General features: G+C 39.9%; 1 protein-coding gene across 1 annotated transcript in view; it reads left to right on the top strand.

The window, feature by feature from the left end:
- ctnna2 (catenin (cadherin-associated protein), alpha 2) overlaps window positions 1-23,475 on the top strand; it is a 341,003-nt gene that overhangs the window by 301,145 nt on the left and 16,383 nt on the right. The window contains exons 10-14 of the mRNA XM_026171090.2: window positions 1,842-1,934; window positions 3,734-3,890; window positions 4,408-4,608; window positions 14,353-14,504; window positions 18,266-18,379. Of these exons, the coding sequence (XP_026026875.1) occupies window positions 1,842-1,934; window positions 3,734-3,890; window positions 4,408-4,608; window positions 14,353-14,504; window positions 18,266-18,379 (717 nt within the window). The remainder of the gene's footprint in view (window positions 1-1,841; window positions 1,935-3,733; window positions 3,891-4,407; window positions 4,609-14,352; window positions 14,505-18,265; window positions 18,380-23,475) is intronic.

Here is a 23,475-nt window from a genome sequence, read left to right on the forward strand (position 1 = left end):
AGTTAAAAATAAGACGGGTAATGCTACTCTGTTGTGCCTGCCTTTTGCCACTTTTTGCCTTCAGATGTGTCTTAATTTTTCATGGCAGAGATTCAACAAGGTCCTCAGACATTTTGGTCCATATTGATGTGATAGCGTCACACATCTGCTGCAGATGTTACGGGTGTTCATACATGAGAATCTCCTGTTCCACCACATCCCAGAAGATGCTCTGTTGCATTGAGATCTGGTGACTGCCATTTAAGTGCAGTGGACTCATTGTCACATTCAGGAAACCAGTTTGAAATGATTTGATATTTGTGACAGGGCACATTTATGCTGCTAGAAGCAGCCATCGGGAGAGTGGGTACACAGCGGTCATAAAGGGATGGACATGGTCAGCAACAATACTCTAGTAGGCTGTGGCATTTAAATGATGCTTATTTGGTACTAAGAGGCACAAGGTGTTCCCAGAAAATATTACTCAGACCATTACTCCTCCAGTAGCCTTGAACCATTGATACATAGGAGGACATATCCATGCACTCATATTGTTTACACCAAATTCTGACCCTGTCATCCAAATGCTGCAGCAGAAATCGAGACTTGTCAGTCCAGTCAACATTTTTCCAATCTTCTATGAGCCTGTGGAAACTAAAGTCTCAGTGTCCTCGTCTTTGCTTACAGGAATGGCACTCGGTGTGGTTTTCAGCAGCTGTAGCCCATCTGCTTCAAGGTTTGACCTGTGGTGCATTGAGCAATGCTTTTTTGAATACCTTGGGTTATTTGAGTCACCGGTGGCTTCCTATGAGCTCAAAACAGTCTGGCCATCCTCCAAACTGCCGCTCACTGGATATTTTCTCTTTTTTGGATCATTTTCTGTAAACCCTAGAGATGGTCGTGCGGGAAAATCCCAGCAGAGGATCTCAGCAGTTTCTGAAATACTCAGACAAGCCTGTCTGGCAGTAACAACCATGCCATGTTCAAAGTCAACTAAATCACCTTTCTTCTCAATTCAGATGCTCCGTTTGAACTTCAGTAGGTCCAGCCTGCAGGTTGTCTTCACCGTGTCGAAATGACTAAACACATTGAGCTCCTGGGACAGGACTTATTAGAGATTGGTATTAACAAGCAGCTTAACAGGCATACCTAAGAAATGAATGTACAGTACAAACACAAATGTTTCAGTTGGACAAATAATGATACAAAGATAACCCAGATTTGCATATTAAATGATAGGTAAACACTCATGTTCATATGGACAATGAAACACAAACCCTTACTTTTCATTTGCAGATAATAGAGAATAAAATCTTCTGTCCTCTTGTTGTTCAAAATTGCTTTCTAACTTTACAACACACCAAGTGTGAGTTACAATTACACCAGTCAAGTGGGATTTTATGATAAAATCCCACTTGACTGGTGTAATTGTGACAGTATTGTCACAGTATTTTTAATACAAAATCCCCCCTCGTTTCTCACTGATGCCTTGCTGTGCTGTGGAGAGAATACACAGGCAGGGAGTTTTGTACACAAAGAATAGACTGTACTGGCCTGTACTGGAGTATAATTTTGGAACTTGGTTGCTTTAATTCAGACTGTTGAATTCTACCTTCAACTACACAATAAAATGTTTTGCCACTTGTGGCCCTCAAACTTAAATTGAAACTGGTTTAGACAGGAATTTATGGCCAGCATGCAGAAATATTTGCTGCAGCAAAAGTCTTGAAAAAGATGAAGATATCCTTTTTGGAGCATGACCGCTTGATAGAGGCACAACATTTTTTCTTTTTGTTTTCCTCAATGCTAACAGTTTCAAGATTAAAACAGCTAGGTCTCTTTTTTGTGTTTGTTTTATTCAGGTGGCCAACTTGGCATGCTCCATCTCCAACAATGAAGAGGGTGTGAAGTTGGTACGAATGGCCGCCACCCAGATCGACAGCCTGTGTCCACAGGTGAGGATTTTAAAACACCTACATCACATAAAATTAGTGCTGTCAGCGTTAATTTCGTTAAAACGACATTAACCCCATAACCGAATCAACATTGCAAATCTCAGTTAGCAAGTTAGCGCAGATTGCGTGGGGCTGCACGGTGCTAACGCGTTAACGAGCTAACCGTGCTAATGCGTCGACGCCGTGCAGCCCCACGTACGGGGCGTTCCGCGCTAACTCGCTAACGGAGATTTGCCGCTTTAAAGCCATTATGCCGTTAACGTCATTTTAACGAGATTAACGCTGACAGCACTACATAAAATACAAATTCTTAACATAAGATCAAATCAAAATGTTCTTTTAAGGAACTTTTCTATATTTAATTACTGATTTATGAAAGTGTAATATTTAGGAATATTAAAGGAAAGAGGTTGTAGTTGTCGGATTTGGAGGAAAAGTTATGAATAATGTGTAGGAGGACATTGTAGTCCTGTTTCGCAGGAAGAAACAAAGGAGGATGTTGAAATCCATCAGTTGTTTCCAAGGTTAACAGTAAGCCTTATCCACACAGGACCAAACATTGTAACGAGAATGAGAAATGGAGAAGGGAGGTTGATTTTAAGATTCATGATCTAATGTGCAGTCTCCTCTACCCGTACCTACCGAGACCAACTAACTTATAAAACTTGGAGAGGCGCTGTCCCCTGACACTGCTTGGCACAGCTGAACACAGGCAGATTAAAAAACATAATAGACATAGGCTTTGTGACTGGAGTAGAGGGAACAAAGAGGAGGTGCAACAAAGAGAGGTATTTCCATCTGTTCCAAGTAGAGTTAAACCAGACTGGTTATTCTTTACACGTGCAAATGCACGCAGTCGTGCACACACACACTGCCTCAGTGACTGCCATGTTCAGATCATAATCTAGATCAGATTCATTTCACTAAAAGTAAATCTAAAAAGCACAAAGTGAGAAAGCAAAGGCACAAAAAAAATAAATAAACTGGTCCTTGTTGTTAAAGTGGCAGTACCCAAGTTATTTGCTTTAACTTTTCATTATGCAGTAAGTGTTTATTGAACAATTTATTGGTGGTACTAACTCTGCTAACTGCCTCCGGGTATGAAATCCCCCGGGAAAGTGAGGGTTTGACTGTGGAACAAAAGCAGGAGGAGGAGAGCACTTTCATTTTCCAAAGGAGCTATTGCTACTTCCCTTGGGTAGCTAAAATATTGTCTATTGGTATTTCAAAGTACACGATAAGGCCGGTATTATTTTTATCATCCCTATATCCCTGTGAAGTATTTATCTTATTTTTTTCTTTGTCCTAAAGCTGAAGGGTTTACCTTGCACATATCAAGGTCTTGTGCTTTCTTTAAGCCTTGCTTTTTTAAGCTGTAAAAGATTCTGCATCATTTATTACATTTGTGCAATTAACAATATATTTCAAGCATATCTTTTTTTTATCTCACAGCAAATGTGGCAAACGTTTGGTTGCTAAATCCTTTTAGTCTGTAGCTGTAGCTGCTACTAGCAGGCCACAGCATAGACTGAAAACCTTAATGACTACGAGAAAGAGCATAGCACTCAGCTACTGTGCCACTGCTGCCACACTGTTCACCTCACAGTGTCAGAGTCTTGACATGATAGCCAGACTTTGTTTCACCGTGCTGTATGTTCTTATATATCTTATATATAAACTAGTACAGATGTCTTTTCTCCTGAAATGACTCACAGATGTGCAGAAATGTCTTTAAGACTTCATTTTAAAAGCACACATGTACACCTACGCTACTGCAAACGTTTCTTGTCCCATATCAGGTCATCAATGCTGCACTCACTCTGGCTGCCCGCCCCCAAAGCAAGGTGGCCCAGGACAACATGGATGTTTTCAAAGATCAGTGGGAGAAACAAGTGCGCATCTTGACTGAGGCTGTGGATGACATCACTTCTGTGGATGATTTCCTTTCTGTGTCAGGTATGAGCCAGCACAAATTCCTCACAGACTGACTGATTGAAGCAAATGTTCCACATGCTCCTGATTTTCGCTTGAAGCGAGTGAGTTATTGAGTGTTGTTGCTTGTGTTCTCTGGTACCAAATTTTCACAAAAAATCTCTATGGAGGCTTGATGTGAAAAACAAAATTACTATTTAGTTAATAAAAAATAAGAAATCACAGCATTTGAAGCAAAATACAGTGAACTAGAAAAAAACCATCAAAAGGCAGAAGAAATTTTTTTTTTTTTTTGGACGGGGGTGGGATGGTGTCCAAAAAAAGCAACAGGTATTAAATTTTATCCATAATCAACATGTTTCTTGGAGAAATAAACTCAACAGTATATCCACACTCAAAGATAAAAATGAGTTTGATTTCCAGGAAAATCTGTTTATTAAACAATAATTATGTCTCTCAACAACAGAATCCTTGGGTCGTTTTCATTTTTTGTTTCCCACTTTCATTCACTGTCATCTTTTCTCTCTCTCTCACTCTCAAGAGAACCACATCCTTGAGGATGTCAACAAATGTGTAATAGCTCTCCAAGAGGGCGATGTGGACACTCTTGACCGAACTGCTGGAGCTATCCGGGGCCGAGCTGCTCGCGTGGTCCACATCATTAACGCTGAGATGGAAAACTATGAGCCCGGGGTCTACACCGAGCGTGTGCTGGAGTCCATCAAGCTCCTGTCTGAGACTGGTTAGTGCGCTGTACACAGAGCCTGTGTAGCTGAAGAAGATCCACAATGAGCCATAGCTTAATGTATTACTAGTACGATGCATACACTGTGCTTCACCCTGTGTCAAAATATTTTGCTGCAAGCTTTTTGGCAAGCCAAGCTACTTTTAGGAATAGCCTAACATATAGAAACACATACGTATATGCACCCACACACACACACACGCGCACACATGTAGAAGCTACATTAGTTCACCAGTCTGGTCTCACAGATACGACTTGACTGCTTCTGTGTCCAGTGTCTAAAGTTTTGATTAGTTTCCTGGCTCTAACAGAAAGTCTTATCCGCTCTCACTCTTTTATTTATTCATTTACAGCCTCTGTCCAATGTCATCTTCCAGGAAAGTTGCATTTGTCTCAGTGCCAGGCCGATCAAACAATGAACACATTTCCAAATCCTTGTTTAGGAGACAACTTTGAATTCTTATATTGTCTCAGTAGTTTTTACCTCTGAACATACTGGGGGAATTCAATCAGCAGCACAAGGGTCAAAAAGAAAAGCAGATTGTAGATATATATTACAAAAATTTAATAATAATAGTAAAAAAACAAGGTACAACAGAAAAATGCTTTTAATATGGTGCTGGAATACCCGTTGTTGCTATAACAACTTCAACTCCTCTGAGAGGGCTTTCCACAAGGTTTGGGAGTGTGTTCATGGGAATTTTTAATTTTTAATTAAAATTTAATTTTAATTATTCCAGAAGGTCAGACACTGATGTTGGACAAGAAGGCCTGTGTTGCAGTCTCTGCTCTAGTTATCCCAATGGTGTTTTGTTCATCCATGTTTTTATGGACAGCTAACAGCTGACTGTGGAATATTTAGTAGCGACGAAGCTTCACAACTGGACTTGATGCACAGGTGGCATCCTATCACAATGCCACGCTGGAATTCACTGAGCTCCAGAGAGCGACCCATTCTTTCAAAAGTGTTTGTAGAAGCAGTCTGTATGCCTACCTGCTTAATTTTATACACTGTCGCCATTAAAGTAGTTGAAACACCTGAATTCAGTGGTTTGGATGGGTGAGGGAATACTTTAGACATTGCAGTGTAGTATATTGTAGATCTGAGTCTACTTCCTGACTGTGGTTACAGGAAACAGTGTAACATATACAGAAAGCATCTGTGAAAGTGAGTATGTACAGGAGGTGGTAACATCAGCAGGGCTGAGTACACAGTTAGTACAGCCGGCAAACCCAGAGGAGGAAAACATGTATCACTCAGTCACCACCTACACCACTTAAAGCTAAACTTTGACATTGCTTCAGCGCGTTTGCAACGTTTCCACTTTCAGCGCAGGTGTTGAGCTGCAGCCTAGTATTATTTGCGAGTTGGAAGAAGGTGAAAGCTTTTGCAGAGTTCTTGACGATATGTGCACCGGTGAAGACGTGCCACATGAAAAATGCAGAGAAGTCTCAGTAGAAACAATTTGTTCATTTTTGCCAGGGCCGTTCACGTGACAACTCCAAATGTTACAGCGATTGTTCATACAAAAACATTCCTGCAATACTCAGAGAAGCACACTGGTGACAGTTTCTGTTTTTAATGTGATTTTGTGTTACTTTGTCTTGTTTACAAAGTTTCTAGACACAAGCAAGGAAGATAGAAAATGTGCAGCGTTTGCTATGAAATACTGTCTTAGCCAATCCCTTAAAAATATACCATAATACGCCTTTAAAATGTGGCATCATGAAAGAAGGCCAAACCCTCCCCCCCCCCAAAAAAAAATGCAGGATGAAAGGAGAGAAGTAATTTAGCAATTACCTGTCCACGAGAATAAAATCTGACCACAATCCCTTTTCACATCAGCACAGCAGCAACTCCCCTCCTTGTTATATTTTCTCCATTCTCACCCATCCTTTCGACTCGGCTTTCTATCTCTCCCATTAGAGCCCATTTAGCGAGGTGGTATATCTATTGTTTCGCTCGTTACTTTCATCTGCCGGGATAATTGAGAGACACAATCAGCTCCCCTCCCTGCTAGCTGATAAGTCGCAAACAGCATTAGGTGTGCCACGTGTGTTCACACCGCCATCTGTCTGAGACCCTCTTCTGGCGCTGAACCCCACCATAACAGTCTACTTACAGTATTAGTTATATGGTACTTTAAACACATTCTGTTCACTTATTGCATGATTCAGTTTAATTGATTGGGGTAATTAATTGATAGAGTTCAGCGGTGATTATCTTACAGACACTTGAGGTCAATTTTGTATGACTCTAACCTCGTCACATGCTTTTATTAATCCTCCATGGAGCAAGAGTCAGCACTATGAAGAAGCATTATGTCAGTGTTACTAACACCAACAAATCGGGAGCTGTTGATGGGGTGACGTCACTTACACAGTTTCCTACTTCACGCAGGCTGTATTTTGCAGCGTTTTTGATAGATGCAGGGCGGTAATTTCTCCTGTAAATTTAGCACTGTAGGCAATGAAAGGAAATGATTGTTAACTTATGTAACACTTCCCATTTTGCAGATGAGGATTATGTGTGCGCGCAAACTTTACACTGTTGTTCGTGACAGCCTCAGATTTCAGGGGAAAGAAAAAAGTAAATCTAAAGGAAATACATTTTCACACCTTGATCTAGTTTTTGGTTTAGATTTAGTCAACTGTGGTGACCTTGCACTTTGCTATACCCACAGATAAACAGACTTGTTTAAAACACAGGTTCAAGGCGACTTCACATTAAGGTCAGGGCTGAGGTGATTTCTTCTTCACAGAAAGAATATGCACCAAACAAATTTTTGTTGCGTTTTCTCGAGATGCCGGGCCTTTGGGAGGGCTTCTGTCTTTAATTTTAACAAGGTCTCCTCATGATTTGGGCGCTAATTGAGACGTTAAGGTGGGGAATTAGCAACCGTGTTAGACGAATGTTTCATTGGCTCCATATTTCTCTTTGATGAAGAGCTGTTGTGTTTCCCCTTCCAGTTTCCGTCTTAGCAGTAGTTGGGGGGTTTTAAGGGCTACCATGCACATCTGATCTGGACCATAAAGCACTTATTGATCCTTGTGAACTTTTGCCTCCCTCTCCCCTCCGTCCTCACAGACCTGATGTCTATGGATTTGAACACAGTCAAGGAGAAATCTATAGCTAGGGGGAAAGATGATTAAGTGTAGCTGAACAAAGGGAAGGGATATAGGACCACACAGTTTTTAGAGGGTACTGAGCCCAATTAACTAGACTCCACCAAAAAATCAATAGCTGTCACCAAGGATTTCACTAAGCGATTTGCGCAAGGATTTTAGTGGAATTCATTGATGTGTTCTCTTTTTCTTAACTTTCCTCCAGTGGTGAGCATGTGTAAAACATTTATCCCTTTACTCTGTCTCTGCAAGTGTGTGTGGGTGTAAGTGTGCGTATGTGGGTAGTTGTGTGTTTTGCGTTGGCTATTTGTGTTTTTATTGGACTGCTCCTGTGTTTATGCCCACAGCCACTCATGCCAATCACAGCCACTTGCCTTTCTTTCTGACAGCTGGCACACAGCGCTCATCACAGCTACCTACCCTTTGACCTTGTCTCAATTTGCCCATCCCTCTTTCTCATTTCGAGTGTGGCCAGATTTATGCCGAGGCCAAAACACAAGCAGCCAAGGCTCACAACTCTTCAGTGTAAAGCTTAGCTATAGATTCCTGACAGACAGTCTACACATGGGCCCGGGACTGAAGCGTGTCCTTGAGAGAGAGAAAAATCAATAGCCTAATGGGAAAGTGGTTATGGCTTCCCTCTCTTTCCTCCTCTCCCTCCTTCCTTACTGATACACTATTCTGCCCACTAACTGCCTTGGTTTAGACTAATCTTCTCCTCAAAAGAAGGGACAAATTTTTAAGTTGGTCATTAATGTGGTGCCTGGAGAGGGTAGATTAAAAAACTGATATATTGCCTAAGTCAGAGTGCCATTTAGGTAGCAGGGTGATGTTGCTCCTTGTTATTACATCAGGGCACAGTAAATAGGATTTAGCCAGGGTTTTGCAGTGAGTGCAGTGAGTAATAACACACACGGACACACTGCCACCCACATGTCATGCCTGTAAATCAGTGGATCAAGAGCACTAAAAGGAAGTGCATCAGACACTAAGGCTCGGCTCATACCTGGCGCATTAACATGCGCCTTCAGTGATCTGATCTCAAGTAGAGTGCTCAAGCTACCACTTCCTCGCTTTATATGCAGAAAAGGAAAAAGGAAGCCTGCAATTGTTTCTGTTTGGAAGGCTAAATGTCAGTCCAGACCACCGGAGTCCTTAAATGCCAAAGTTTCCAAGTGTAGGACACATTCACAGAGATGCACGTGCTAATGGAATGGGTCCATATGCAGGAACAATCTGCTTTTAATGACTCATCAGTGTGTTGGGCACATTCACACATGTACCCAAAGAAGCCAGTTGTTAATGCCAAGTGGAGGGTCTAATGAAGAAAACTAAAGACCTTTCATTGACTGTGTCTCTAAAAAATAACTGTTAAGGGGAAATGTGGAAGTGAATCAGTGGTTTTTATCATTTTTTTTTAACACTGAAAATGGCGTTTTTTATATGGCCCATAAGTGTACAACACGGTTGTTGAGATAAATGAGTTATAATTTTTGAATCTGTGTCTATTGTTTTAATGATAGGAAAAGAGTCTTTAACCAGAATGTGAAGCAGATGGCAAACTAAGCTTGCAAGGAGAGGAGGTGGGGCCTTTCAATCAGTGCGTAAAGAGAGGCAGAAGTTGGGAGAGAGTACTGATGAGGAAATTGCTATGAGAATAGCAGTGCAGTAGGAAGAGGTAGGTGGAACAATTTAACCAAGGTTAGAGTGAAGGAGAGGAGACCAGTAAGCAGGAGGAGCATCATATACAGCACATTCTCTTTGTGGTTCGACCGCCGATCATCAAAGCTGTTAAGTTCAACGTTTTCAAAATTAGGAAGTGGCTATGCAAGCTGTGTGGATATCTTAAAGCGCATTTAGTGATTTTGCTTTATGTAAGTGCAGTAGCATTAGATTTTAAAGGCCTTGCTGAGTGTTACGTAGTGCATGCCAGAAATTAGCCTTTTCCCATTCATCACCTGCACTAAATTGAGAAAACACAGTTTTAACTCTAGAGAATGATCTGATTGAACAGATAAATTGCAACGCTCTTGAATATCTAGCCAATATGAGAGAGGAAGTGGATCTGACCTCTCATTTGGAAAACACTGATTGTTTCTTTTTGGTCACATTTTTGTGCCTACCTGTGCAGGGAATTAATACAAGCAGCAGATAAGGGGCGATGCTGCTTGGCCGCAGTGCGTGTAGGACAGGGATGAAGGTTAATGACAGTAATATGTTTTATAAAAGCTTCTATAATTTTCAATTTCGTGGGCTGCTGTTATTAAGCCCCTAGCTATTCTTGACGCACCATGTTTTGCAACCCTTCCCACCCTGTTTCCTCTCCCATTCTGCTTTTGTAAATTACACCAGGCGAATTATGGTCCGACTAAAGAATTAAGGTTTAGTCACATGGTATTTCGTGTTTTCAAACATTTGCCCTTTTCTCAAATTCTCATTCGGTCACACGTTCCCTGTTTGAATAGGTGGATGTGCTCATTTAGCAGACACCAGTGTACTGTACTAGGAGGTTAGTATTTACGCTTGTTTTTATCTCTAGATTGTGAGTGTTAATCGCATTACCAGAAAACAAAACTGTACCACTGGTCTCATTGTCTATATGAATCACATCTCTGGCCTCACTGGCTTTGAAATAACTGTGCCAATTACAGTGACGCATGACAATTACAGCTCACCAAATGGGCTGAGGCTTCTTGAGGAAAACATTTTATTCTATCATAGTGAGTGAACACAACACCATCCACAGCCAGAGGCAGATGGCAGGGTTTTTTTCTTTTTTGTTGCTTTTTTTTATATAACTTGTGCAGGGATGATGGAAATAATATTAAAACAATGCGCATGAAATTGTTCATGTGACCATCATTAATTCAGCACTGTTCCAATTTCTCCCTCTGTATCCCATCAATAGTTGTCAAAAAACTATACATTTGAATACTGATAAGGTTTAAAGCCTTACCAGTATGAGAGTTGCTGGCTAGGCCTTATCCCTACCAGTGTAAGTGTAGTAGTTTAGTAGATGCGTTTGGTTTATGAATGCAGATTCCTAACCAAACTTGCAACCCTTGATAACGTTGTGGCAAGATCTGACAACTGCTGTTCACAAACGCTGTCCATCTAATCTGACTGAGCTGGAGCTGTTTTGCAAAGAAGAATGGGCAAGAATTGCAGTCGCTAGATGTGCAAAGCTGGTAGAGACATACCCTAAAAGACTGGCAGCTGTAATTGCAGCAAAAGGTGGTTCTACAAAGTATTGACTCAGGGGGCTGAATAATTACACACACCCCACTTTACAGTTATTTGTAAAAAAAAATGTTTGGAATCATGTATGATTTTCGTTCCACTTCTCACGTGTACACCACTTTGTGTTGGTCTTTCACGTGGAATTCCAATAAAATTGATTCATGTTTGTGGCTGTAATGTGACAAAATGTGGAAAAGTTCAAGGGGACCAAATACTTTTGCAAGCCACTGTATTTGAAGTTTACACAGCATCATGTGACCCAGAAAGAGTAATATTTCAAACTCTGCCACTCTGCGTTCCTGTTGCTGACACAGGTAACATTGTGGAGTAAAACTTAATATATATTACTTTGTGAATTAATAGTCACACTTTTGGTTTGCACGTTATGTAGCAGCTTTAAATGTCATGTAATAACGTGATAAAGTAAATACCATGTAATTAAATAATAAGCAGTACCCAAGTAATAGCTTAGTATTAACGATGTGTCTGTGTTATATTGTCTTAGAATGTAAGTAACAGGGCAATAAAGAAAATGAAAACAATAAGTAAATGGGTGGATAATTGTAAGAGTGGTAAACAATGGCATTATATTTTTCCTGTTCTTTGTAGAGTTCTATCACCTGTCCCTCTAATGTCTCATGTCTCTTCGGAGAGTCTAAAGTTAACAAAGAAAGTAGAAAACCCCTGTCGAGATAACCATTATCTTTTAATATTTAGAATTTATCAAGTCAGCTAACAGAAAGTAAGGCAGCTCTGTCAAACCTGCTTCATACTACAGCATTGCTTGGGAGTGCTTTTATTTTTTGTTGTTGTTTTTTCTGTTTTCTTTTGAAACAGACTGTGTTGGGGAATTGTGGAAAGAATTGATCTGAAACTGGATAAAATGCAACTTTGTTGCTGTGATATATGATATCTTACTTTAATATCCAAAGTCTCTGTCTGTCTGTGTGTTTATTTTTTGCTTTGGTCGTCAGGAGTTGAGCAAACCACCTAGCAACAGGCTAAAATGATCCGTTTTTGTTATTTATGCATCACTAACGCTTTATAAAAGCCTCACATCATTTACATTTCACAACACTATGATCTAATTTATATCAGCAGAAGTTGAAATATCGATTGTATGTTATGGCACCATCACACCGCCTAGCAACCACTTAGCAAAGGGTTCAAATGACCCATTTTTAGGATATAAACAACATCTACCACCCCTTGTTTTTTTACTTCTCTCACTATGATTAAATAGCAGTTTGCTATCATCATGAGTAGGCCAAACAATGTTGTAACATGCAGGTGTAGTAGTGTCACACAATATAAATAATTGTGTTCAATATGCACATGCTTATTTTTTTTTATTTGTTTGTTTTGATTTTTTTTTTTGCCACAAAAGTGCAGAAAAAGTACCACAGATTTGGAAACCTTGTTCACAAACTTGTACTTGTTAAAATTTTCCGTCCGAGTGGGCCAACGTCATCGATTTGGAGATATTTTTGTGTTCACCTGTTGAATGTAAGTGCGTGCTTCTGTGCAGTTTTGCTGTGTGTTTGATTGTCTAAATGTAGCCGTCTTCATTTGAATCTTGTGGCTTAGAAATCAGGAACTGTGCAGATTGTGCTGTTTAAATCTTGTTAAACATGGCACAGGTGCGCACCGTGTTAGCTTTGAGGTTTGAGGCATTCATTGTACTTCCATAACTTCTCACTTAAAGTATGCTTAAGCTTAGAGGGTGAAAAAAATCCATCCCTACATGGTCACATTTAATTCCCTTCATCATTTTTCAACTGGAATGAGTGAAATTGCTCCTTACCATCAGCAACTTTGCTCATTAAGAGCACAGAGAACATTTAAATATTTCTATTTAAAACGCCTTCCCAGCAATTCCCAAAAGCCTATTTTACGCTTCTCCAGTAAGTGGATTAAACTGAATTAAAAATGAAAAGAAAAGGGGAGAGACTTTTTTGTAGTGCCTTTTATGTTTGGTGAAATATACCGTATGTTTTATATCAGACAAATAAGCACACTGCAGATTCATACACCTTTAGTGCAAGCTAGTTAATTGATTTAGTTCACTCTTCATGTCAGAATGAGGCGAGAGTGTGGAAGATGCTAATAAAATCACAAACATGGCTCTCTGGCCAAACTGCAATACCTCATTTGTCTTTTCCACAGTTTTTCTTATCTCTCTGTGCTCATTAGAGCTGTCTTCTCCTCTAATGATGTTGTCTTAAACTATTCATAGTATCAGCACTTCAAAAATCCACTCCATTGATACACATTTGTTGCTTATTACTTCTAAAGCAGCTGCATGTTTTTTTCCCTAAAACACATAAAACAGTATGTCCTTCTCTTTGTCTCACCCAGTCCTTCTTTACATAAAGTCATTTTCTAATATCTATTCCGGATTCAAAGAAAATACTTTTCTATTTGTGCTACTGTAATGAAATCAAATGTGATGGTGGGTTTTTAGGCTTTTGTAGTGTTTGAAAAGAGACCCACAAATCTACAGTAAATGGACACCTTTTTCTAGCTGGCAACTGGCTTTCTAGGTAAGCCTTTGCTTTTGTTATGATAATTTGCTACAGCACAAAGTCCATAAGAAGAAAAAAAAGTACATTATCATAGCTGGAATTCAATTATTGTGACACAACAGGAGATTACTTGGAAAGGTGGCCTGCTAAATATTTAAAACCTTCAGTCTGTATTTTTGGATATTAAACAATGTCTATTCATATTCAGCACAATTCATTTGAAGACACAAAAACATAAAGCTCTTCCATCAGGTCTAGCCAATGGGTACCGACAACAAAACCAACCATTTTTTATGGTCAGTAGGGACGTTTCTTTTGTTGCTTGGCTTTTGTCTGCCTCGAAAAGACTTTGATGAAATTGTTTCCCTTCGTCGGCATTGTGAATTGACAGGCTGAGCTCGCGTCCTTGCGCTGTAACACTGAAGCACACAGACATCTCTGAGCGAGCTCCCAGGTTACGCACACATACATACACTTCCCCGTGCCACATGGCAGCAAACACACAAACCGATCTGGGAGAGACAGGTCAGTCTCCGTGCCGGGTAAGCCGATGTGGAGTAGCTAATTGGTGTGCAGTGTGTGAATGGCATATTGTTGTTTATAAAGAGGTTTAGGGTGACATTCCAGAAGTGAACACAGACTGATGAAGAATGTGCTGCGAGACATTTTGAAGACAGTGGTAGCCATGTCCTTGGATAGAGAAACAGCACAGTCATAGCTGTGTTTTCTTATATATTTTCCTTTACTTAATCATAATCCTTCACCTATCATAGAAAAAAGTGATAAACCCATACCTCCTGTCTCTCTTTTGTTCTCTATCTCTACTTCCATTACCTCTTTCTTCCTGCAGTAATGCCCCGATTTGCTGAACAAGTGGAAGTAGCTATCGAGGCACTGAGTATGAATCCCCCACAGCCCTTTGAGGAGAACGAGTTCATTGATGCATCCCGTTTGGTCTACGATGGCGTCCGCGACGTCAGGAAAGCCGTCCTCATGATAAGGGTACGTCCATTATGTTCTGCAAGAGAGCAAAAGGGAAAGACTAGCTGAGATACTTTGAAATGCTTCTAGAGCTCAGCGATAGTGTCAAAGTGTTTTGAATTGCCCGTCAGAAAAAAAAAGCAAATTGCACCAATTTCCCATCTTCTTCTGTGTATTCAAAATATTTGATTGGGTTTTTTATTTTAAACATCTGAACAGTTTGCTCATTTCCTAATGTTGAGCTTATTTAGTTTGAATATATGCTTTTTTGCAGCTTCACTACCATTAGCATATTTTAAATTTGGTTTAAATATCTGTCTTGTTGAGGTAATAACCTGTGTTTTGTGGGGGGTTTCTATCATAAAACCTGTTACATTAAAAACTTCCTGAATCTACTGGTGAACATGACAAATTTGTGCTTTTTTGCTTTTCATCACAGGGACCTTATTCCCACTGAAAACTGTGCTGCTGTCTGTCTTGGGTGATAGTGGAAGTTTTGTGACAAAAATACATCCGCCCTAAGGATGAAGAAGCGCATAATTGAAATCTTCAATTCTCATTTGGAGTGTCACCACTGTCACATGATCTGTTTTATGAATCTGGCAGAACCCTTGACAGCGTGTCACGATAAAACGGCTCCATAACAACAAGATACCAGCTCTGCTGTTTCACGTACCAAATCTGATGTTACAGTATCTGCACCCCCACCCCCCCCACCCCAACTGTCCCTCCTCTTTCACCACGTAATTCATTTATTCAACTTTATGCAGGCTGGAAGGTTTCCCAGTTCAGCTTCGGAAAGAAAAAAATCTAATTATGGAAAATAATTTGATGTTAGTAAATAATGTAAAACAGGCAGCTTTGAACTGCCCGGGACCAGCTGGCTTTATAATCCTATCCAAGTACAATTACTTTCTGGGGAAACAACTTGGAAGATCCTTGCTTTCTCTGTCGTCTGACTTCATTGTATAAATAGCAAATGTTGGTGCCACGTGTAATTTTTATTTTATTTTTTTTAAGTGTACTTTTTTAAATTTTTCCCCCACTTAGACCGAGTAATAGCTCCTTTAGAATTTTTACAGCACAGATCTCATGAGCAGTCAGCGGATTAAGAAACCAATTCTCCACAGTGTTTAAAAATTGAGGCTGAACTTGAGTAGAGTGGAAAGTTATTATGAAAGTTCTTGGAAACATAGTTTTTGTCCAGGCCTTTATGTACCCGCAGACACATGCACGCAGGAGTGCAGGGGGGGAAAGTAGTAAGTATTGCACAGAATGGAAGAGATATGAAACTGAACAATGGGTGGAGACTGCAATATAACCAATATTTACGCAGTGTCCCAGTCTCAGGAAACTGACCTACAGCCTTTCTCACCTAGAAAGTTCAAACTTACCAGACATTCAGATTAAAAATGAAATCAATGAAAGGAGCTGCTGTGATCTGATGGGGTTAAGTTGTTTCATGGCCTGTGTAAATGCTAAAATGTAATCGTAATAGCAGGCCTCTTTTATTGAAAGATCCTTAGGATTGTTAAAATCATTACAAGGTAAATAGCAGAAACCTATACACATAGCAACACAATCTCCAAGGTAACGCAACCTCTGAGTTGGCACCCCCACGCAATGACCTGATTGAAATCAATGAGGGGGCTGCTTTTGTTTTGTTTTTTATTACAGTCTTAATGTCTGTGTGATCACAGCTCTAATCAGACTTTTTTTTTTTATTGACGAAAAGCAAAACCGATCATCTTCGCTGCTGCACATTCACACAGCTGGCTCTTTTCTCTTTTTTTTTTAATTGGCTATCATGAATAACCTGTCTCACAAAGATAGTCAGCAACTGGTTCCCTTATCCTGGATATTTTACCCGAGACTTAAACAGCTGCACCAGCAATACACTGCATTTAATTTGTGACAGGATAACACTGTCATATCTATAAAATGAAAGTAAAGAAACAAGATCCTATAATTTAGTGAAGCTACCAACAAAAGAAATGATTAAAAAATGATTTTATGTTCAATAAAACAGTAAAATAAATGAATTGTATGCTAGCTAAATTGTAGGTGTTTGCAGTAGAATGAGTTGATAAAACATTTGCTTTTATAAAACCTATTACAAATGGATATGCACGAAATGGGCTATTATGAAACTATAAAGAAATTGTATTCCCACTATTGTGAGCAAACAAACTGACTTGAATTAAAGAATGGATAATGAAGCTCCATATGGCCTGAGATTTGTGTGAATAAATTATAAGTAGCAAATTTCCAGTGTGTAAATGCTCTTCCCTTTTGCCTTTTATTTCCTTAGTTCAACGATGCAATTAGGGCAGAATGGGCACATTTTTTATTTTTATTTAGAGAATAATCATATCACTGATTGAGTTGAAAGAAAATCATTCGCATTGTACTAAAATTAAGAAGGAAATTTAGCACAGTTAAATGTAGGCCTTCTAGCAACCTGTGGTACTTTTGTGGTCCTGTTTTATACTGTAAGTGCTCCTTTTGAGAAAAACTAAACTACTGTTAGTTTATTATAATACCGATATAAATAACCAGGCAACACTATGCACTTCACAAGCATAGCTGTGACAGAACTGTGAATACAGGCTGTCACCATGTAAGAATAATTTTACACAGATACATGTCTATATTTGATCCTCTGCTCCACAGAACCTAAGCCGCCCAGCTGTGTTATCATTGTGATGCTGTTAAAATTAATCCATCTGCGTTAGATCAACTACTTGCTTTGAAGTTACCTGGCAAACTAACAGCCTTTGTCATTGGGACGTCACTTAAAAGACAGCAGAGAGGAATAACGATGCTTATTAATGACTGAGTCACTCGCCTCGTACAGAAAACACATACAAAGTTATAAACAAACTGAAGCAGATATTCTCTCATTTCTTCTTCTTGCTAATTCCTCTGAATTCTTTATTTGATGAAACACACAGGGATTTTTCCCCAGCTTTGAAACTATTTTAGCTTTGAATTACATTAAGAACTTACAATCACTGCACAGCAGTTTTTAAATCTTATGCCAAAAAAAAAAAGCAGTCAGGATTCAAACAGTAACTTAAGAGTTTGGCTAAAGACTTTAAGTCAAAATGTTTCAAAGAAAATTAATAATAACACTGATTATAATATTTAAGCGATTGAAACATATTGGTAGCATCTCTGTTATGCTCATTTGTAAAGAGTTTTGACTTTGAGCTTCTCTGTTTCACAAATACTCTGCTGCACCATCGCTTTCCGCCCCAAGCTGCTTCCTCCCCTTAACTGACTAAAACTTGGCAGCCCTTTTTGGCTTCCTTTTTAACATCATTCTGTATAAACTGCAGTTACAATCAATGATCTTGTGGAAATGGGTCCAGATATTTACCTGTGAATAATGCACAAATGCAAGTTGTTCACAGATTTATTCTCCTGCAGTTAAACAACATGCTTTGGGACATGTTACAGTAAATGTATTCGCAGATGACTTTCTCTTTCCTCCCAGTTATCTTTTTAGCACTCAGTAAATAATGCATAAATCATTATGGTTGTGAATTTGATTTGGAAATACCTATTGGATATGGTTTTTAATATGACGGAAGACCTTACGTAGGAAAATGGCAGAGACAATTAACTTTTCAGGGATCTTTAAGCCATTCTCTACGCATCAGAAGGACATGATTTCAGCACATTGGGGCTTGAAAGCAGAAAAAAATGCCCTTTTCAGCTGTCTATTTCAGTTTGTTCCCTGATCTCTGACTTTATCTCTGTCTTTGTGTTTGCTGCAGACACCAGAGGAGCTGGAAGATGATTCTGACTTTGAACAGGAGGACTATGATACTCGCAGCAGGACTAGTGTCCAGACTGAAGATGACCAGCTTATTGCTGGACAGAGTGCCCGGGTGAGTGGATGTTCACATCCCTTCTGTGCTGCAACTGCTCAAATGCACATCAACATCAAAGCTGACATAAAAAATAACATATATTTGTTTTGGGTAAAGAGTAGCAGAAATACCAAAGTGACTATAGTGTTGCTGCTTTGTATACATTCGTCCCCATTCCCTGTCTACTCATAAATTGATTCATCCAACTGTGTCCATTTACATAGCATATAAGTCCATTTAAATGGTCCTAACAAGCTGTATTATTTTAAATAAACACCGTTCCGGGATGGCAGGTGTAAAATTGCAATCACAAACACAAAAGTAATTACCAAATTCCCTTCAGACACTAGCCACAACACAAAATACAGTGCAGTGCTGAGCCAAGGCTTCAGTCGTGATCGCCATGGTCTGGGCTTTGTTTCACATTAGTGATTTTTCACTTGGGCCCAGCTTAAAGGACATTAAGAGGGTATCAGTGCTTGCTCCCCTCCAGCAACACACACAGAGACTAGCAGTGTGTTGCATGTTGAATGGATTGTGGATGGCAGGAGTGCGACTTGGCCCGACACCTCTCTCTGTGGCAGAGACCTGCATTATCCCGCCCGTGTCTCTCCACAGTGTGCACGCATGGGGCTAATGCATAAAAAGGGAGAAATAAAACACATCAAAACAGCAGCTTGTTATAACAGAATGTGCTACATGTGACATGTGGTGTCTGCTGACAGGTAAAACAAAACAGCTAACTCATGACTACTGAACCCTGTGCTGGACAGTAGCCTGTGTGACAGGAACTGACTCAGTTAGACATTTAGTCGCAGTAGTCTACTGGTCATGGCTTCAAAGTAAGGCCGTTATCTGGTTTTTTGTTTGTTTGTTTCTTATTTTTTCTGGGGTGGGTCATCTACTTATCAGAAGTTCAGTGGTTCGATCCTTGGCTCATCCAACCTGCACATCTCTGAACCCCGAGTTGACCCCAATGCATTCATTGTGTGCTTTAACATTAGGGCAAAAGTGCTTCAAACTACATAGAAAAAATGAATGTAAAAGTAGGTGAATGAGGATTGTAGTAGGAACGTGCTTTGAGTGCTCAAATTGAGTAGAAAAGCACTCTATAAGCACCAACTCATTTACCATTATTGGATTTTAGAAACTAACCCATAAGTGGAAGTTTTCTATGAGAACATGTTGTATAACTTTTCAATATCATCACATGATTCCTGCCAACAAACCCTTGAAAACAGAACCAAAAAAATCTTCTTTTTTTTTTTTTATCATTGCCTTGGGTTAGCTAAAGATTATTTTCATAGTTTAAAGAGAGAAATGCAGAAGGAAACAAATAGGCTCCTGTGGGCAAAGCTGCATATCATGTTGAACCATCCACCCACCCCAACCTCTTCCCTCCCACATTACGACTCTATGACACCATCTTGCTACTTCTGCCTTTGCACCTAAAAGATGGAAGTCACAATCAATACTGGAAGTGCTTGTGAGTGAAATTTAATTACAGCTTATATCAGGCATCTGATCGAACACCTGACACTGTTTTATTTCTTAATAAAGAACTAGCAGCACGTAGAAGAAAATGTTTAAATGACTCAGGGAAATTCAAATGATATATTTTCCATCCTTAAAAACAGACCAATAATGTACACTTTATATACAAGCATGGAAGAATATTTTAGATTTGATTTCTGTCAAAAGAACAAATGTCAGTCAGTTCAAATGAAGAGTAAGAATTTATTCTAATTATGAGGATTAAGAACAGGTGCAGGCTTTTGGGTGCACAATAGCCGATCCAGCACTGTAGGGGTCCTGGGTGCGAAGTACTTTAAGTTTGCTGTATGTATACTCCCACTAAGGCACCCGCGGTGTAACGTTGCGTGGCCATCTGAGCTTAGACGCACCAGCCTTTGCACACAAAGGAGCTCCACAGCACCAAACTGTTAACTAGTTTTCCTGGCATTCAGCTGTGATTTGAGTGGGCAGCTCTTCTTGGAAACAGTCTGAAGTCACAACATGTCCCTTTGTCATAACTTATTACTGCGATATAAGGATATAAGGTGGTTTAAATCCAAAAGCCATATATCACAGCGGGTTATCAAATGTGATTACTCGTATTTGTACGTTGAGTTTGCATCGTCATGTGGTGCCTTCTTAGTATCTGGCGTGCTGACAAAGCCTCTCACATAGTTAATTGATATTGCCTGTTTTACTCATGGTTACTGTTATGCCCTCAGAGCTTAAACATGCATGAGGCAAGTGCATTCATAAAAGATGTTTTTGCTGTGAACCGCTGGTGATCTGCCCAGTCTGCCTCATCCAGTTGTGTCAGGATAGAGCTTGCTATCCTCTCACGGTCATGCCAAGTCCATGCTAGCGAGCTGTGTTTCTATTCAAAGAGACAAGAGAAAGCGTAATCTGGTTTTGCCATAGGAGTTGACACGAGCATACTGGGGTTTACAGTCACGATCCCTCCAAGGCCCTTCAGTATGTCGTATCACACACAGGACACAGGCATGATATCTTCAGTAAGTTCCTCAATCTCTTTCTTTTTCCAAAGAGAAGGGGCGAAAATCAAATTAAGTCTAGGGCAGTCCCAGGAGCCTTTGTTCCCCAGGCTTGTGTGGTGCTCTGCTTTTCACTTGTATTATACTTTTGCATAAAGCCAAGTTATTAAAGCAAACATGTATAATGAGGGGGCAGAAAAACACAGAGGCGAATTGGGTCTGTGTATAGTGTCTCTTTCTATCAGAACATGCCGAAGCAAACTCTGCTGCTATAACAAGCCACAGATAATGCACGGGGAGCCAAACATAAAGCACCCCAACACACGGCAAACATTTCTTAACACTGTGATTGGATAACAGCTGATAGGTCATCCATAAAATTGAACTCTGAGTGTCTGGGCAGTTTATTTCAAATGAAACAAATTAAAGTCATTTCAAGATGCCGCACTTGGTGAAGAAACCCGGAAAGCGCTCTAATCCCTGCAGACGTAGCCGAGCCGCAGAGTGTATTGGCACAGAACTCCCTCGGCCGGATTTGCCACTATGTTAAGCTCCAGAGGCCCGCTCCTTGTTGTTATCAGTAAAGTAGGGAAAGGGATTTGGGGATAAGTGAATTCTAGAGTGCAGGATAGAAGGAGGAGGAGGATACGACGGTGTGTGTGAGTGTGCGCGCGCTCATGTGTGTTTGGCAGGGGGGGGTGCTTCACCAGGGGCCCTTCCTGCTCCCCTGACGTCCCAATTGGCTCGTGTGTTTACCCCTGTGCTTGCAGCTCTCTTTTGTGTTCAGAACCTCTTTCTCTCTCTTTTCCTCCCTGACGCACTCTCTTTTGTCACGCCGTTTTCAGAGTGAATTGGTATACTAACCAAATCCCTCACTTTCTCTCCCCAACTTCCCCTGATCCCTAATTTTAGAGAAGGAATTTTCACTCTAAATTGTTGAGTTCAAGAGACTTTTTGCTCCCTTTAGTTGTTTAGGAGAGCAGTTTCACTTCGTTTTATGTAGTTTCTACAAGCAGAAGATGGGGAGAAGGAAAAAAAACAAACATTTTTGGTGCATCTAGAGGATCGCTGATTCTCAATTTACATTTTTATTTCCCTGCCTCATTGCAGTGGCATTTTGCAAAACCATACCATACCATACCATGTGTTTCTCCTAATGGCGTACTCAGCCTTTTTGACACTGGCAGCATACCATTCAGTATAATAATAGAAATAAGTGAATTATTGATGCCTCAACAGTTGGGTGCAGGAAAGATGTGAACAGCAAAGATGATAATGACCACCTTCGAGACCTGAGGTCAGAGAGCTCTGCCTGTCACAGCACAAGCACCAGTGTCCCTATTACTGAGGCAGCACTCACAGTGCATTATATTTTTGGCCACACTAAGATGTGAACATGTAATCAGCAAGTCATATCCAAGGGGGGGCTATTGAATCGTCAGACCCCACCTGCTGAGAGCACAAGCACCTTTAACGAATCTGGACTAAAATATCTTTTGTTGTTCTCAAGATTATATTTGTGAATACTTGAAGTATTATTCAGACTCATTTGAATTTAAGAACAGGTTGCAATTCAAATCAGCAACATAAATAAAACTTTCTTAGAGCTGAGAAACAGCAAGCGGTGTTACATAGAACAAAGCAAAAAAATCAGCCGAGAATTTCGAGAATATAAATGTAGAATGTGGCTAAGTGTTAATACTTGGCATTTAGACTTTGACCTTGTCATTTCCCACATGAACACACCTGAGGCTCAGCTCAGCAGGTTGTGACTTCCCCACCAGTGGACTGTGGGGTTTAAAAAGCTTTTGAAATGCTGTAAGAACAACTGTAACACCAGTGGCAGCGACATAGATTCAGGTCAGCGAGAAGGAAGCAGGTGTGCATGAAAAGAGTGAGCAGAGCAGTTCATGCAACATATTAGTGTGGCCACCATCCAAGAATTTTAAACTCGATACTGATGCCCACAGAAATACTTGATCCTTGACACCATTTTTGATATCATGGAGGGGGGGATGACATGTAATTATGAGGCTTTTTTTTAAAAATTGTTTTAAAGATTAGAAGAAAACAGCAACATTTTTAAGTGGCTTACACAGTCCAAAAAATGTATATTAAAATAACTGTACGGTTATTTTAAGGCAATGTGTTAAGATGTGTTCAGATTAAGATTCTTAGGTAGTTTTGAAGAATAAATTGAAAATTAAAAACAGCTATATTTGAGGTTGTCTGAGGTGAGGCAGTGTCGTGCTGCTGGTGACTTGGCTCCATGTTTTCATTGCTGATAAAATAAAGTTGTTAAAGTAGGCTGTGACTGTTTCTGGGTGAGTTTCTTCCACGTCAAAATAATGCCAAAATAATAAAGAAAAATAGACACAGTATCCTTGTTTAATTGGCATAAATTCGTCCCATTTTAATGTATTAACTTTTTTATCATGTAGCACGGTTTTTACGATTTCTGCAAATTGCCATCCATAAAAAAATCATCATTGGGATGCTATGCGACACAGACACCGCTTTAAGAACCACTCGTGACTCTAATAAAATAATACAAATCTCCTTGGTGAACTAACATTTGGACGTGTTTTTGATGTGTTGACGAGCGAG

This window comes from Astatotilapia calliptera, chromosome 6, assembly GCF_964374335.1.
Source record: "Astatotilapia calliptera chromosome 6, fAstCal68.1, whole genome shotgun sequence".
Lineage (NCBI taxonomy): Eukaryota > Metazoa > Chordata > Actinopteri > Cichliformes > Cichlidae > Astatotilapia > Astatotilapia calliptera.